This window comes from Telopea speciosissima, chromosome 3, assembly GCF_018873765.1.
Source record: "Telopea speciosissima isolate NSW1024214 ecotype Mountain lineage chromosome 3, Tspe_v1, whole genome shotgun sequence".
Classification (NCBI taxonomy): domain Eukaryota; kingdom Viridiplantae; phylum Streptophyta; class Magnoliopsida; order Proteales; family Proteaceae; genus Telopea; species Telopea speciosissima.
Genome location: NC_057918.1, coordinates 7,572,641 through 7,589,204, shown reverse-complemented (window position 1 = coordinate 7,589,204; position 16,564 = coordinate 7,572,641). Strand labels below are relative to the sequence as shown.

Below are 16,564 nucleotides of genomic sequence, written 5' to 3'. Positions count from 1 at the left end.
ATGAGAAAAACCTGTAATTCTGCAAATTCAGGATCATCCTGAGACATGCCCTTTTGAGAAGTCAAACCTTGACAGTACAAATCTAGTACGTGCGTGCATCCAATTTGCTGCAAAGACCTCATCAGCCCTATGTAAGGTTTCCTCTGCCTATCCTCATCATCAGATTTGGGGAAGGAAAGTTGATGAGATGTGGAATGTTCTGTTGACAAATTGTTTGAAACGCAATCCGTTTGCACTCCTTGAGAAGATCTTACTTGTAAGTCGTAATACTCAAGAGCCTTGCTCCAGTTACCCTCATGTTCATGGGTAATGATCTGAGATGTTAGCTGTTAAAAGGTTACAAGCAAGATCAGCATAACTATAAGAAATAGCATCCATTATGGTGGTGAAGTAAATCGCAAGTTCTGCCAGATAATTAATTTGAAACAATACCAGAAAAGGTAAACCAGTACTAAAAAACCAGAAGAAGAGAGAAGGAGAAGGATTGAAGAAGAAGAGAAGAGACTGCTAAAGGTTACATAGCAGTCAGTGCCATCCCCACGTTATATAATATTCATCAATTCTAATACTGCAAGGACTAGGATACCCTCCAGTTCTTGTGGTAGTAGAAGTCTCACAAGATTACATAATAAATAACAATAACAATAATAATAATAATAATAATAAAAATAAAAAATAAAACTGAAATAAACTAATCACTGCAGGAACAGACAACAATGCCCCTGCGGTGTCATAAGCACAACATAATTCATTTCCAATTACCATTATCTTCATCTTTTCATTATTTTCCCTCTTTTTCCTTTTTATAATTCTGTTGGTATGGATTTCTCACTTCCGTCAACAAATTGAGGAAATGAACTCTTTACTGAAGTGTCAAGAGTGGAAAAGATCCGGCTCTTGGATTCATTTTGGAGGAGACACACACACACATGCATGCATATGATAGTGTGTTCCCATAGAATCATAAATCTAGCCCTGCCATTAGACATTTACCAGCTATATACCAAACAATGCTTCATCCACAACCTTAGCCATGATATATGATGCAGAAAAGACTATATAGCATTATGAATTAACCTTGTGTGATTGGATGATCCCATATAAACTGTCAGGTTCATTGATTTGTGTGACCGCTGAAACTAGCATTTCAACATGAGGTGGTAGCTGGGCAAAGAAAAAGAGATGGTTAATAAGTCCTTGTGCTGAACAGTAAAGATATAGTTTGACCAATGGATCAAACAATCCTGTAACGATCTGTAACAATTTGAAATATTGAACTGGATAAACTGTTGTTGAGTCAAAGTCATGAGATGACCAGAGAAAAACATTAAGATTCTTCAATTTTTCCTCCTATACATTGATTCAATAGTTACCAGATCAAGAGGGGAGAAATCAGGGCTCCCCAGTGTGAGGCTGTTGAAATGCTCTTCACACCAATGTTCGGCATACATCACAGCAGTAAAGTATGAGCCACAGTGCTGCCAAGTTAATATATCAAAGTTGAGGAGAATTTCATCAAGGATAAAAACTCAAACTAGGAAAAACATATTTGAACATAAAAGCACAGTAAAGAGAGAATATTACTCACTATTGCTGACTTTGCAACAACAAGATAATCGATCGAAAGCCAATACACCTAGCAACATATTAACATGACATTAAAAATAATAACATAATTGCAATCCAACTCACTGATTTTAAAAGTGAAATTGATAGGATATTTAAGGATAAAGAGGCAAGGAACGGAAACAGCAAAAAGTTTAAGCCTGGAAATAAACCAAGTTAGCTTTTAGACAGTACTAAGGTTGAAAATAAACCTACTCTACTTTTAGATATTTCTAAGGTCTACTAAATGAGCCCTGTATCAAGATCAACTTAATTGATGAGCCATTAAAAAACTCATGATACATTTTCCAAGGTTTCATAAAGTGAGGAACTTGGAAGTACTAACTGAAAATCCTTCATTAACGTAGCTATTAACAATGATGCATCCCTCCAAGAATGTACTAGGCACATGATGCTTCAGAGTGCTGTTTCCTAACCTTTAAACCAGCGTATTTGAAAATTTAAAAAAGTTTAGGATAGATAACAAATGTTTAGTGAAATTTGTTATCAGCAGGAAATTAGAATGAGTAATGATATGACATTGTTCCATTACAAGTTGCTGATCTCTTGTTGAGCAGACCTCTCCTATCTAATAAGACTGTTACATTTTTCTTTTTCTTCCCCCGCCCACTTTTTTCAGGGGGGCAGGATTGTGTCACTTAGCCCAAGGTGAAGGTGGGATCCTGATACAAGCCAGCTGGCACCTTCCAAAAGGATTGTGATAAAAGAGGCCAAAAAGTGACAGATATTGTTGAGATTTGGGAGAAAACTGACTTGTGTCACTTTGACACTAGCCACTTTTATTTATAATAAAGTGATAGAAGGTACAACTGTACAAGTACAGTAATGCCCTTGGGAAAACAATATAGAAACCCTAATGACAGAAATACCCTTATACCAATATTACAACACTCCTCCTCAAGTTGGTGCATGGATTTCACACATACCCAACTTGCATAAAATTGGATGAAAAACCTTAGTACTAAGACCTTTGGTGAAAACATCTGCTAACTGATCACCTATCTTCACTAAAGGTATACAAATAAGAGTATAAGACTCGGCTTCAGCTTCTCCATGATAAATCAATCTCTACATGTTTCGTCCGATCATGTTGAACTGGATTATGGGCAATGTTGATAGCAGATTTACTGTCATAGTACATCATCATTGACATCTGAACAGATATGGAGAAGACATTGAAGCCATAGTAGCTCACAAATATTGTGTGCCATGGCCCTGAATTCAGCTTTAGAACTAGATCTTCCAACCACAATTTGTTTCTTGCTACACCAAGTGAAAATATTGCCACCAACAAAAGTATAGTACCCTGATATGGAGCGCCGATCATTTGGTGATCCATCCCATTTTGCATCAGTGAATGCCTCCACACGCATGTGATTATGAAGCGAAAAAAGGATACGCTTTCCTGGAGCTGACTTCAAGTATCGTAAAATACAGAACACAACCTCTATGTGAGAGGAATAGGGGGCATGCATTTACTGACTAACCAAACTGACCGTATAGGCTTTGTGCAATCGAGTATGGGATAGATAAATAAGACAATCAACCAACCTCTGATATCTGCCCTTATGAACTGGTTCACCATCTTTGCCCTTAAGGTGTGTATTGGCCTCAAAAGGGGTGTCAACAAGCTTACACCCTAACATCTAGGTATCTGAAAGAAGGTCAAGAGTATACTTTCGCTGAGAAAGAAAGACACCCCTAGTGAATCGAGCCACTTCAATGCCAAGGAAGTACCGTAGCTTGTGCAGATCCTTAATTTCGAACTCCTAAGTATACTTTTAGTCTAGCTATTTCAGTAGGATCACTCCCTGTGACCACAATGTCATCAAAATATACTATGAGAATAGTGATATGATCACCGACATGCCTGATAAATAGAGTGTGATCAGCATTGCTCTGTTTGTATCCCATTGACACCATAGCCCTTTGAAAACGACCAAATCAGGCCCTGGGATATTGCTTCAGCCCATACAATGCACATTTCAGCTTGCAAACCTTTCCTTGAGTTGCTTTACCAAAGTAACCAGGAGTATATCCATATGGACTTTTTTATTTTTTGGATGAATTATCCATATAGACTTCCTCCTTAAGCTCGCCATGGAGGAAGGCATTCTTAACATCCAGTTGCTGCAGCTCCCATCCTAGGTTAACCGCACAAGAGATGATAACTTTGATGGTGTTCATCTGGGCAACTAGAGCAAAGGTCTTCTGGTAGTTGATCCCATAATTTTGGGTAAATCCTTTAGCAACCAACCTAGTTTTGTACCTGTTCACAATGTCGTCTGCCTTCTGTTTAATTATAAATACCAATTTGCACCCAATAGGTTTCTTATGAGGTGGAAGGGTTACCAAATCCCACGTGTCATTCTTTCCAAGTGCTCTCATTTCTTCATTCATTGCCTCCTTCCATCGAGGATCTGATAAAGCCTCCTGCCAATTCTGAGGGATAGAAACAGAGGACAAAGAAGACAAAAAGCATAATAGGAAGGAGATAAAGAGTTATATGACACAACATGAGAAATAGGATGCTGGGTACAGGTCCTACGTGTTAGAGTTGATAGTAAATATGTATCAGGGGTAGTTTAGGAACTAGACTTCTAACTAGTTCCCTTATTATGTATTTTTAACTTTTTATGTCTTTTTAACTTTTATCTCCCTAGGGAGGTGATTGTAATACTTTTAGTAATTCTATTTGAGCAATATAGGTGGGTTGGAGAAGTCTCTCTAACACACAACTTTCAACCGTAACTCTCTCTTCTTCCCTCTCTTGTCTCCTTCTTCTCTAACATCTTCCTTCCTTCTCCATTGTTTCCCTAATCTGAAACTCAACTTGGTATCAGAGCAGGTTGGTTTGAGAGTCGTATTTGGTTGCTCTTCTCTATTCTTTCCTTCTCTTTGGAATCCTAGGATTCAAAGGGTTTCAAAGAGAAGCTACCAATGTAAAAAATCTGTGGTATAGAAGTATGAAATAGGTTGGAAATAACCTACTCAGCTGTTTGGAGGTGTTCTTTGAGCTTGGTTGAAGCTATTATGAAGTTTTGAAGCCATTCCATCACCTGCAACAATTACCGCCAGCTTCAAGTTCGAGCCCCTGGTTCTCTCTCTCTTGGCCTTGGTTTCAGCCTTGGAATGGCTCCATAGAATCGCCCAAGGGTGTTCTTTTCATCCCATCTGGCCTTGGTTTCAATCTTCCACTACTGCTTGAGCAGTACTCTCTTTCGTGGAATCTCTTTTTCTGCCCAGGTAATATCGGGACTGCAATTTCTCTGCTCCTCTTGTTTCTGGACTGCTATGTATTTTTTTTTTTTGGGTGAATAAGAATTTCTATACCAAAAGAAGAAGAGAAGAAATTACAAAAGGCCCTAAAGAGGAAGAGCCCAACCAGCCAGCCTAAGCATTAGCTGGAGCAACCAAGGAGACATTTGAGAGACCCCAGGACTGAACAATGGTCCTGTTCCTACGGGTGTCTTTACAAGTAGAGGGGGGAAGTAAAGATAGCTTTGCTTTAATTTCAAAGGAAATGGAATCCCAAATCTTTTGGAAAGGCCGAGAGATGGAAGTCCATTTTCTCAAATTACGCTCCATCCAAATATGGTTGAGAGTAGCACAGAAAGCCATCTTCCCGACTGCTATGTATTGCTGCCTTTGCTGAGAAATGTTTAACATCAGCCTGTGTGAGGGCCTTGAGATTGTTTCAAATATGTTATTTCTTGGTGAATGCTAGGGTGAAGCCCCTTTTTCCTGTTTTTTCCTTTACTTGAGCCTCTACAGGCTGCCTTTACTTGCTGGATCTGTTTTATCAGACCTGTTTGGAAGTTTTTTTTTATTATTTGGGCAGAGTGTGTACTCCCCACTTGAACAATGGCTGATTTTGAGATTTCGGGACCTGGTATAGCTGAATCACAGCCTGTCCCTTCTCCTCAATTTGCCTATGAAAGCACACAGTTTCAGCTTTCCTTTGTGAAACTTGATGAGACAAATTACTTGGACTGGTCACATTCCGTGAAGCTTTCCCTTAGGAGCAAAGGGAAGCTTGGGTACATCACAGGTGCTATCAAGCCTCCAGAGCCGAATGCACCTACTTATGAGAAATGGGAGACTGAGAACTCTACAGTCATGACATGGTTGATCTTCTCCATGAAGCCTGAGATTGGGAGAAGATTTATAAGAAAGGAGACTGCCAAAGCCATCTGGGATAGTGTCTCTCAGGCTTATGACAGAGTGGGTGACTCTGCCCAAGTGTATCAGCTGCACCAAAAGATTCATTCCATGAGGCAAGGGGACAGAACTATCTCTGAGTACTATAATGCCTTCCTTAGTCTTTTGGAAGAATATGACCACTACCAGGACCTCCATTTGACTAACCCGGCGGATGAAGCGAAGGTGTATTAGACCTTTGAAAGGGAGCGGGTGTTCACTTTACTTGGTGGTCTGAACCCAGACTATGAACCCATCCGGCTCCAACTCTTAGGCCAATCTCCTCTTCCATCTCTTGGTGAGGTCTGTAGTTACCTACAGAGTGAGGAGACTCACAGTGTCACTATGGACCCCACATCAGCATCATCTCATGACAAGTCAGCTTTCAATTCCAGTTCTTTTCGAGACACCCGTGGGGATAGTAGAGGCCAAGGGCCCAATCGTGAGGCAGCCAGTGTAGTAGAGACAATTGGTGCCAGTGGAGTTGGGAGAGACAGGTTTAAATGTGATCACTGTGGGAGAACTGGGCACACCAAGGATAGGTGTTGATCCCTTCATGGTCGCCCCCCTAGCACACGTAGTCGTGGTGGTGGTAGAGGGGGAGCTCGAGCTCACTCCGTGACGACTGAGGCAGATGCTCCACAGGATGATCCTATCTTGGTTGACACAGTCTGCCGGATTATATCCCAGTTGAGCACATCTCCTGCACCTACCGTGGCCAGCTCATCTTCGTCCTCAGCCTTACAGGTCTCTGCTACAGCCTCTACTGCAGCCCAGTCTTGGGTCATTGACTCTGGTGCCACTGACCACATGACTGGTATGTCCTCTACTTATGATTCCTATACCATTTGCTCTGGTAAGGATAAAGTCAGGATAGCTGATGGATCCCTTTCCTCGATATCTGGTAAAGGTAGTATCCTGTTACCTCCTCTATTTCCCTTACCTCGATTCTTCATGTATTTCTACCCTTCTTGTTAACCTTTTATCGTAAGTCACTGACTAAATCCCTCATTGTTGTGTCACCTTTTTTCCTTCTTAGTGTCTCTTTCAGGATTTGGTGACGAAGAGGATTATTGGTAGCGGACGTGAGGAGAAAGGCCTTTACCTTTTTTATCCTGGTGTACCCACAGCTCAGTCCTATGTGTGTGGACGTGATGACAGTAGTTCAACGGAGTCGTTATGTTATGGCATCAGCGTCTAGGCCATCCATCTTTTGTCGTAATGAGGAAACATTTACCTAACTTATTTTCTTCTGTTGCATCTTCCCATGTTTTTGAATGTGAACCATGTATGTTGGCCAAACATTGTCGCTCCTCTTATCTATATCATGGTAATAGAACTGCTGCTCCTTTCCATATTATACATGCTGATGTTTGGGGACCTTCTCCCACTACTTCTTTATTTGGCTTTCGTTACTTTGTCTCTTTTGTTGATGATTTTTCTCGTGCACTGGACTTTCTTCCGAAAAATAATAGTGATGTTTGTGAGGCATTTCAGAATTTTTATCAAATGATCCTTACTCGAGTTTGATACTCGTATCAAAGTTGTCCGGTCTGATAAAGGGGGAGAATATATGTTTAGTGGTCTCCAAGCTTTCTTTACTAAGAATGGCATTCTCCATCAGTTAGCGTGTGTTGACACACCCCAACAAAATGGGGTTGCTGAGAGGAAAAATCGTCATTTATTGGAGGTTACCCGTAGTCTCTTGTTTGGTATGCATGTTCCCAAGACTTTTTGGTCGGCTGCTCTTCTCACTGCTTCTTTCCTCATCAATCGCATGCCAACCAAACTTCTTGGTTTCAAATCTCCCTTAGACATCTTATCTCTACAGGTTTCTGCTTTCTCTCTTCCTCCTAAAATCTTTGGCTGTGTTTGTTATGTGCATGTTAACAAATCACATTGCACAAAACTTGATCCCAAAGCCCTCAAGTGTCTTTTTCTTAGCTACTCTTCTACTTCTAAAGGTTACCGGTGCTACCATGCTTCTTCTCGCCGGTGCTTCACCTCCGAAGATGTCACCTTCCTTGAATCTGTTCCTTTTTTTGCCCCCTCTCAGCATCCTCTTCAGGGGGAGAATTGTGGGAATGAACAGGCTGCTGATTCTCTCCATTACCCACTACCTATCTCTCCCGTTATGTTGACATTGGGAAGTCTATGAATCTGGATGATGTGCATACTGATTCGGTGGTTGACAGAACTGCCAGTGGTCCTAGTAAGGAGAAAGATTACCACATTACATACAGAAAAGGTGAAGGCTTGCATAATGAAAGAAAGAAGACCTACCAAGAGTCCTCTTTGGATCCAGATCCACAACCTGAGATCCACTCTTCTAACTCAGGTGATCTCCCTTCTCCTTCTTTATGTGATTTAGACCTCCCTATTGCTGTTCGCAAAGGGAAAAGAGCTTGTACTAATCCTATAGCCCAGTTTGTTTCCTATGATGCTCTTTCTCCTACAGGTCTTGCCTTTGTTACTGCCCTCTCTGCTGCTTCTACTCCCAAAAATGTTATTGATGCTATGTCTGACCCAAAGTGGAGACAAGCTATGTCTGAGGAAATGATGGCACTTGAGAAGAATGGTACTTGGCGACTGGTAGATCTTCTTAAGGGACGTGTCCCTGTTGGATGCAGATGGGTCTACACAATCAAGTACAAATCTGATAGGAGTGTTGAGAGATACAAAGCAAGGTTGGTGGCTAAGGGATACAATCAAGTCTATGGAATTGACTATCAGGAGACATTTGCTCCGGTTGCCAAACACAACTCAATTAGAGTTCTTTTGTCATTGGCTGCCAATAAAGAATGGCCATTATACCAGTTGGATGTGAAGAATGCCTTTCTCCATGGGGATTTGGAAGAGGAAGTGTACATGCAAACTCCTCCAAGCTTCAAAATGCCATCAGCTGAAGGGAAGGTGTGTCTCCTCAAGAAGGCATTATATGGTCTCAAACAGTCACCAAAGGCATGGTTTGAGCGCTTTCGGCAGGCCGTTCTGAAGAATGGATATTCCCAGAGCCAAGCTGATCATACTCTCTTTACTAAGAGGGGCCATGGTACCATTACAACCCTTATTGTTTATGTTGATGATATTGTGGTCACAGGAGATGATATAGTTGAGATAGATAACCTGAAGAGTTACTTGGCATGACAGTTTGAAATTAAAGACTTGGGTCCCTTGAAGTATTTCTTAGGCATTGAAGTATCAAGGACCAAGAAAGGAATTAATATATGTCAACGGAAGTTTGTTCTTGACTTGTTGACAGAGACAGGAATGTTGGACTGCAAACCAACCAATTCTCCTATTGAGCAAAATCATAAACTAGGAGAAGATTGTGGTTCTTCTCTAGTTGATGCGGGAAAGTACCAAAGGCTAGTGGGAAAGCTTATCTATCTTTCCATGACACGTCCAGATATCTCCTATGCAGTGGGAGTAGTGAACCAATTCATGCATGCTCCCAAGAGTGGCCACTTGGATGCCGTGTACCTTATGCTTAGATATTTGAAGTCTTCTCCAGGGAAAGGATTGTTGTATGCCAGACACAACCACTGAAAGTGGAAGGTTTCACAGATCTTGATTGGTGGGTCCATTCGACGGGACGGAGATCCACTTCCGGTTATTGCACCTTTGTAGGGGTAATTTGGTTACATGGAGAAACAAAAAACAGCATGTTGTAGCTAGATCCAGATGCAAGCGCGAATTTAGAGCTATGGCCCATGGAGTATGTGAACTTATATGGTTGAGAAGACTTGTTCGAACGGGATTTGACATGAAGGTCTTATGAGACTCTCTTGTGATAACAAGGCAGCCATCGATGTGCCCACAATCTGTTCAACATGACCAAACCAAGCACATAGAGGTTGATAGACACTTCATCAAGGAGAAGATAGACTCTGGCTGCATTTGTATTCCCTTTGTGAAGACTGGTGATCAGTTGGCAGATATCCTCACCAAAGCTCTTGGCTCTCCTCAGTTTAATATCCTTAAGCAAGTGGGAATGCATGATATATATTCTCCAGTTTGAGGGGAATGTTAGAGTTGATAGTAAATATGTATCGGGGTAGTTCAGAACTAGACTTCTAACTAGTTCCCTTATTATGTATTTTTAACTTTTTATGTCTTTTTACCTTTTACCTCCCTAGGGAGGTGACTGTAATACTTTTAGTAATTCTATTTGAGCAATATAGGTGGGTTGGAGAAGTCTCTCTAACACACACAACTTTCAACCGTAACTTTCTCTTCTTCCCTCTCTTGTCTCCTTCTTCTCGAACATCTTCCTTCCTTCTCCATTGTTTCCCTAATCCGAAACTCAACTCTATGTCCCTTGCGAACAGCAATGGGTAACTCGAGAGTAGGATCAAGAGGAGTACTATCACTAGGAGGAAGGGAATTACCTAACTGAGTGTTGGATCCTGGATCAGGAAAAGACGATTAGCTAGGAATAGTGGTGGTAGTGGTGTCAACTTGCATAGGTTGTGCAGTGGTACCATCAATTTGTCACCGAGAACGAGAACGAGAAAAAACTTGAAGAGGTTTTTGCTCCTCCTGAACTGAAGAGTCAATTCCAACCTTGTCTGTCATCCCCTTCTCAACCAAACTCTCCTCCTAGAATATTGGGCTGCTATCAAGAGAACCCACCAAAGGCTCATCTTCCCTTAGAGCTGCAAAGTCCATTTGAAGAGGTGCTAACAGCCTGACACACGGTAATAAGCCTCTGTTTCACGAAAGACAACATCCATTGTTACCAGCACATGACGGTTGAGATTTGGGAGAAAACTGAATTGTGTCACTTTGACACTAGCCACCTTTATTTATAATAAAGTGATAGAAGGTATAGATACAGTAATATTCCTAGGGCAACAGTATAGAAACTCTAATGATAGAAATACCGTTATACCCATATTACAACAGAGATCAATTCAGTTATTAACTCCAATCCTCCCAGAACTGCATAACATGATTGCCGTTCAAAGAAGAAGAATAAGGAAAAGTCTAGATTGCAAAGGATTACACTGGAAGGCCCAACAAGTTGCATGAGAAACTTAAGGATATATCAGATTTCAACTCTAGTTGCCGTATGAAGCATTAACAAAGGAAATTGAAATTGGAACCTACGTTGAGTGAAGAAACATCAGCAACTAGTAACAGAAGCAATAGTGGTCGCAATGGATTGTGTTGTGTCAGTATTGGGTGTGTCAAGACTCAAGATGTGGATGTAACACAAAATGACAAGACAGGAACTGTTGGAACCGCTTCCTCTAAAAGGCCAACCTTATAGGAAAGGGAGGAAACAATATGTACATCATACAGGAGCTCTAACACACCAGACTATCCAAAGGGGGACACGGGTGGATAAATAATTTTTTAACACCTGCCCGCTCCCAGGGGGACTCGATACCGTGACCCTTGCCTGCTCTGATACCATGTTGGAACCGCTTCCTCTAAAAAGCCGGTCTTGTAGGAAAAGGAGGAAACAATATGTATATCATACAAGAGCTCTAACACGGCGTACTATCCAAAGGGGGACACAAGTGGATAAATAATTTTTTAATAGGAACACAACTTAAATATTATATGGTCAAATTGCTCATACTCAAGCACAACACCAAAAATATATCTACAAACCCAAATGACAAGAGAAGACATGTTTAACAAATGGGTCTGTTTGAATCAATGTAAAATGACATGAAAGAAATTAAAGATATAAATATATATTATAATATGTTTATTTATAAACTAGAAAAAGGTAGAGAAGACCTAATAAATAGTTACACAATTCGCATAGGCATGTCAAGTATCACAATGAATCTGTTCCAAGAGACTTCAGATTTGGAAAGGCAAGCTCATATCTTGCGCCGGCCACCTTGAGTTGATCAGATCTGTCCTTCAGTCCTACTACATCTTCTGGTCGGCACTTATGGGCTGCCCCAATCCCCCATTAATGCTCTGGAATCCCTAATGTGTGCCTTCCATTAGAAAGGAGCTGAATCCTCCAGATTTCTTCATCCTATCAGTTGGGCCTCCGTCTATCTTCCTAAGGATGAAGGTGGCCTGGGTTTGAAGAGAATTAAAGAGGTCAATGCTGCAGGTATTCTCAAATTAATATGGAAGCTCACTTCTCATCACAAGAATATTTGGGTTGACTGGATTTAGTAGGGGCTGCTTTGGTATGACTCTATATGGACAATTCCTTCTTCTCCTAATGCCTCCTGGGTGTGGTGTAAGATCCTCAAGCTTCGGCCCCTTGCTCTCCAAGCTACCTCCTCCCTCATTGCAGATGGTGCCTCCACCTGCCTTTGACTTGATCATAGGCATCCCCTTGGTGTCCTCCATCTACTCTACAGGCGGTAGTAAGCAATCCTTAGTTCCTGACATTATTTGCTAGGATAACTGGACCCTCCTGCTTCTGAGTGCCCCCAATTAATGGTCATTTGGTACTCCTTGCCTTATAATCTCAAAAGACCTTCAGGTAGTGGCGACATTGTGGTTTGGTCTGCTTTCTCTAATGACATCTTCAGCTCTAAATCGGCCTGGGATCTTACCAGAGTTCGTCCCTCCCTGTCCCCTTGGCGCAAGTAGGTTTGGTTGAAGCTACATATCCCTTGGCATAGTTTCTCTATTTGACATGCCCTTTCTAACTGCCTCCCAACGCAGTCCTTTTTGATTCATCGCCACATTCTGACCTCGCCGATTTGCTATCTCTATTTGAATGTCCCTGTGGATATGAATCACCTTTTCTTTGCCTGCTCCTCCTCCTAAATTATTTGGAAAGGCCTTCTCTCTAAATGTTGGCCCCGTTATCGGAGGATCCTCCCTTTCCAGAAAGTGGATCTGGGTGGATATGACCTTTTGAGGGTTCATCAGTTTGCGATATTGTGGGTAAACTTGCTTCTAGACCACCATCAACCACATTTGGATGGAACGCCATCTCAGAAAATGGGCTTCCTGATCCAGGATCTGCCAGCTGATTTGGGACTCTATTACTTTTTATATTAGAAGCAAGCTTGCATCCTTTTCTAAGAATGTGTAGACACCCCAAGGAATATGCATATTGTTGTATCCTGGGTCCTTCCCTCCTCCCTCCTGTAGCCCTCTCTGTAAAGGCTGGCAACTTTTGTTGTTTTCTTTCTCCTTCTCCTTTTGGGGGCTCCCTGTTCTAGATTCTTTAGGTAATCATATTTATTCACCAAAAAAACTTCCATTTGCCACTGTAAGTTGCTTCACATTAATGAACTATACTTTCTGTGAGATTTACATCTTTATAATCAACAACAAACGTTCAGAGTCAAACTCAGCCACATTCCAACATAGCTATTACTTTTTCCCCCTTCAAATTAATATTACTATCTGCAGTCAAACTCAGCCCCATTCCAACATTGCTATTACTTTTTTCCCCTTCAAATTAATATAACTATCTGTAGGCATCCCAAGCCCCTGAAATGTTTAAGGATGAGAGGAAAAATGCTACTATTTGTTGTTCTTTTTGTAGATATTTAAGGAATAAGAGAAACAAGGCCATGGTTAGTACAATTCAATTTATACTACATAAATTTCAAATACTCCAGGAGGTTCCGCAGCCCCGCAAAACAATCACTTAATTTTTCTGGAATTTTAGAGCAAGTGATGAAGTTGTTGATGAGCTAGCCAAGAAAGGAGTGGTACATCAAAGATAGCAGTGGTCCTTTTATATTCCTTTTCCCACTTGTTTTTTTATCTTTTCTTAAATTTACATTTACCATCCTTGGGGTTTCAAACAATTACGTCTACCACCCCTGGAATTTCAAAAATGACTTCTGTACCCCTGAGTACTAACTCTGTTAGTTTTGGAAGTCCTCACTTTAAAAAAAAAAAAAACATTTAAGGATGGTGATCAGATCGAAACTTCAAGCTTAAAAGCGTCAATTCCATGAAAGAAAAAAAAAAGGCTTCAAAGCTTCAGGATCTACAACCAACATTAGAAGGTAGGGGCTTTTCTGTAGTCCTGATTGAATGTCTTCTTCTTCCGCCAGATAAGAAACAGAGAGGCAGAGAACAGGTTTAAACTTCGATTGAGAGGACCCTCTCAAATAATTCCGATCAACTCAAAATTGTAGGGGAAGATTCTGCACTAAAAAATCTTTTAGGAACAATCAACAACAGGCCAACAGATCAGAAAAATAGAAAATGAAAAATTCTATAACTGAACCTGGCGGAAGTTACAGGTAAGGCTTCAATTGAAGGTCAGTAACTCCGTAGAGGAGAAATCTGAGAATAAAAATACCAGGGCATGAATCACCCAAAAGCGTACAATCTTCGCTCCAAATTTCAGGAAGAACAGAAAAGGACTGTTAGAGTTTGGTTTAGATCTGGTTAGTTGCAGGTACCACCCAGAACAGAATGTCGGCAGTAACAAACAAGGAAAATAGGAAAATGAAGAGCAATTAAGAAGAATGGAAGAGAAAATTATTGAAGGAGAGATTAACCGGAGCTCATCTTTCTTCAACCAGTTCAGCCTTGCTCCCTATTTCTTTTGTCCCGGCTTCATCTGGAAGCTTTCTCTTGTGCCCTAGCTTTTCAAGGCAAGGAAAAATCACCAATGCTTCCATTCAAGGCAAGGAAAAATCGCTAGAGCTTGATGACGATTTAAAGGTGTAGAACACAAAACCATTCAAAATAGATGACGACAGAAAAGCAAAAACCCCAATAAGATTGAGAAGTGCCAGGAGCTGCAAATAGAAGGTGAAAACAAACAAGAAAGCTTCCATCAGAAATTGAGGGCAAATGGGGAAAGGGAGTTTTGTGTTTCTTTCCGGGAGAAAACTGAAGAGAAATAGGTTTGAGAAACTAAGTAAGGGATTTTTGGATTTCTTTCCACCTCGGGATGACGATGATGGTGGTGGTGGTGGAGGTGGCGGTGGAGGAGGGTGGAAGAGAAGATTTTTCTTTTTGGCTTTCTTGCATAGGCTTCTTGAAGGATCAAGAAACGAGGGGCAAAAAAAAAAAAGCAAAGGGGGTTGGGGAGAAAAAACAGAGGATGGGGTTGTGGCAATGGTGTTCTGACGAAGAAGAAAAAGGAGGAGGAGGAGGAGGAGGAGGAGGAGGAGGAGGTGGTGGTGGGGGGGGGGGGGGGGGGCGGTGTGGGGGTTGGTGGTCCATTTTTTTACAAATAGGTAAATATGGAAAAGTACCTTTATTAAGGGTATTTAGTTAATATTTGGGCAATGACATCATCACTTAACTGTTCTCATCTAACAGTAGGGGTACGTTTGTAAGAACCTTTTAAAATACAGGGGAAGTTTATGAAATAGATGAAATTTCAGGAGTGGTAGATATAATTGTTTGAAACCTCAGGGGTGGTAAACGTAAATTTCCCTTTCTTTTCTAGACATTGTGGGGCTTTTGGCTCTTGGCTGAGGTTCATCTTGCCTTAGTCCTCCTGTTGTACTATTAGCACCATTTTTTCAATATATAACAACAATAACTCAGCCTTATCCCAACTAAATCGGGTCGGCTACATGGATCCTTGCCCTCCAATCATTTTTCTATATAAAAAAAGGGTGTACCTAATGCACAAGGCTCCCGCCCCTGTGGGATCTGGGGAGGGTCATATTGTACGCAGCCTATTATAATAAACCAAAAAAAAAAAAAGTTTCTGTGTGGTTGACATTGTCATTAATATAACAAAGAAAATTGGATTTATATCTGATCAATATCTGATTGAAAACTCATGAACTGTTTGAAGAAAACATTGAATGCAGGTTCTGTTCTCGTCCAAATGCAAAAGGAAACATTTTGTGAAAATATCATAATAGGCATCATTACTTGAACATCAGGAAAATTAATGGGACCAAAGAAAACCAATGATGAGGTAATGATATCAGAAATGAAGAAATATATAAAAAAAAGAAGCTCAAAATATCCACCACCCTTAAACTAGAATCTACACCTTTTCCCATAACAAAGTTGACGTTGCCATTGCCCCTGATGTGGCATCTTTTACTTTCTCAGATGAGGAACGAGATCTTGAGCTGGAACCAGAAGGCCTACCATACTGCACAACCATTGGATAAGGATTTTTAGCAGATCAAAAATCTCCACATGAATCTTAAAAACTGTACCTTCAAAGACGATGTAGCGTTATAGATGATGGTTCATATTCAAGGAACACTTCTTTATTTAGGTCATGTAACATTTTTCGTTAACATGCTGACAATGAAAAGACATTCATTAAAGATAACAGGGGAAAGTAAAATGAGGCATTGACTCCAAAGAAAGGAATCAGGCTAGAAGTATAAATACCCAATTTCCTTGAAGTAATAAAACATGAAATTTATTAACAGGAATCTTATCCGCTTAAGTTCTCTTCCAAGCCTGCTTGGAATCTTATCCGGTGGAAAGGCACGACGGCTGTTTGGAGGAATCTTCTCTGGTTCAAGCATCATATCCCTCGCCATTGTTTTACAGCCTGGAGAGTCTTCACCAACTGTCTTCCTACCCAGGCCTTTCTTTGCAGTCATCCGATACAAGTCTCCCCTGCTTGCTACCTTTGTTGGAACAATGTGGAAGACTTGAGTCATCTATTTTTTGAGTGCCCTACTTCAAAGGCCATTTGGAAAGGTATTCTGACCAAATGCTGGCCTACTCATAGAAGAATTCTCCCTTTCTCAAGAGAATGGATTTGGATAGATATGAGCTTTACTGGATCCTCTATTTGTGACACAGTTGGGAAGATGGCCTTTTGTGCTGCCCTCAATCATATTTG

At 40.9% G+C, this 16,564-nt stretch overlaps 1 protein-coding gene across 3 annotated transcripts in view; it reads right to left on the bottom strand.

Moving 5' to 3' along the window:
* LOC122654333 (serine/threonine-protein kinase ATM) overlaps positions 1 to 16,564 on the bottom strand; it is a 186,430-nt gene that overhangs the window by 48,302 nt on the left and 121,564 nt on the right. For all 3 annotated transcript variants that reach the window (XM_043848385.1, XM_043848386.1, XM_043848387.1), the window contains exons 46-50: positions 15,749 to 15,853; positions 1,589 to 1,636; positions 1,374 to 1,478; positions 1,078 to 1,164; positions 12 to 326 (exon numbers count right to left, since the gene is read on the bottom strand). In XM_043848385.1, coding sequence (XP_043704320.1) covers positions 12 to 326; positions 1,078 to 1,164; positions 1,374 to 1,478; positions 1,589 to 1,636; positions 15,749 to 15,853 — 660 coding nt within the window. The remainder of the gene's footprint in view (positions 1 to 11; positions 327 to 1,077; positions 1,165 to 1,373; positions 1,479 to 1,588; positions 1,637 to 15,748; positions 15,854 to 16,564) is intronic.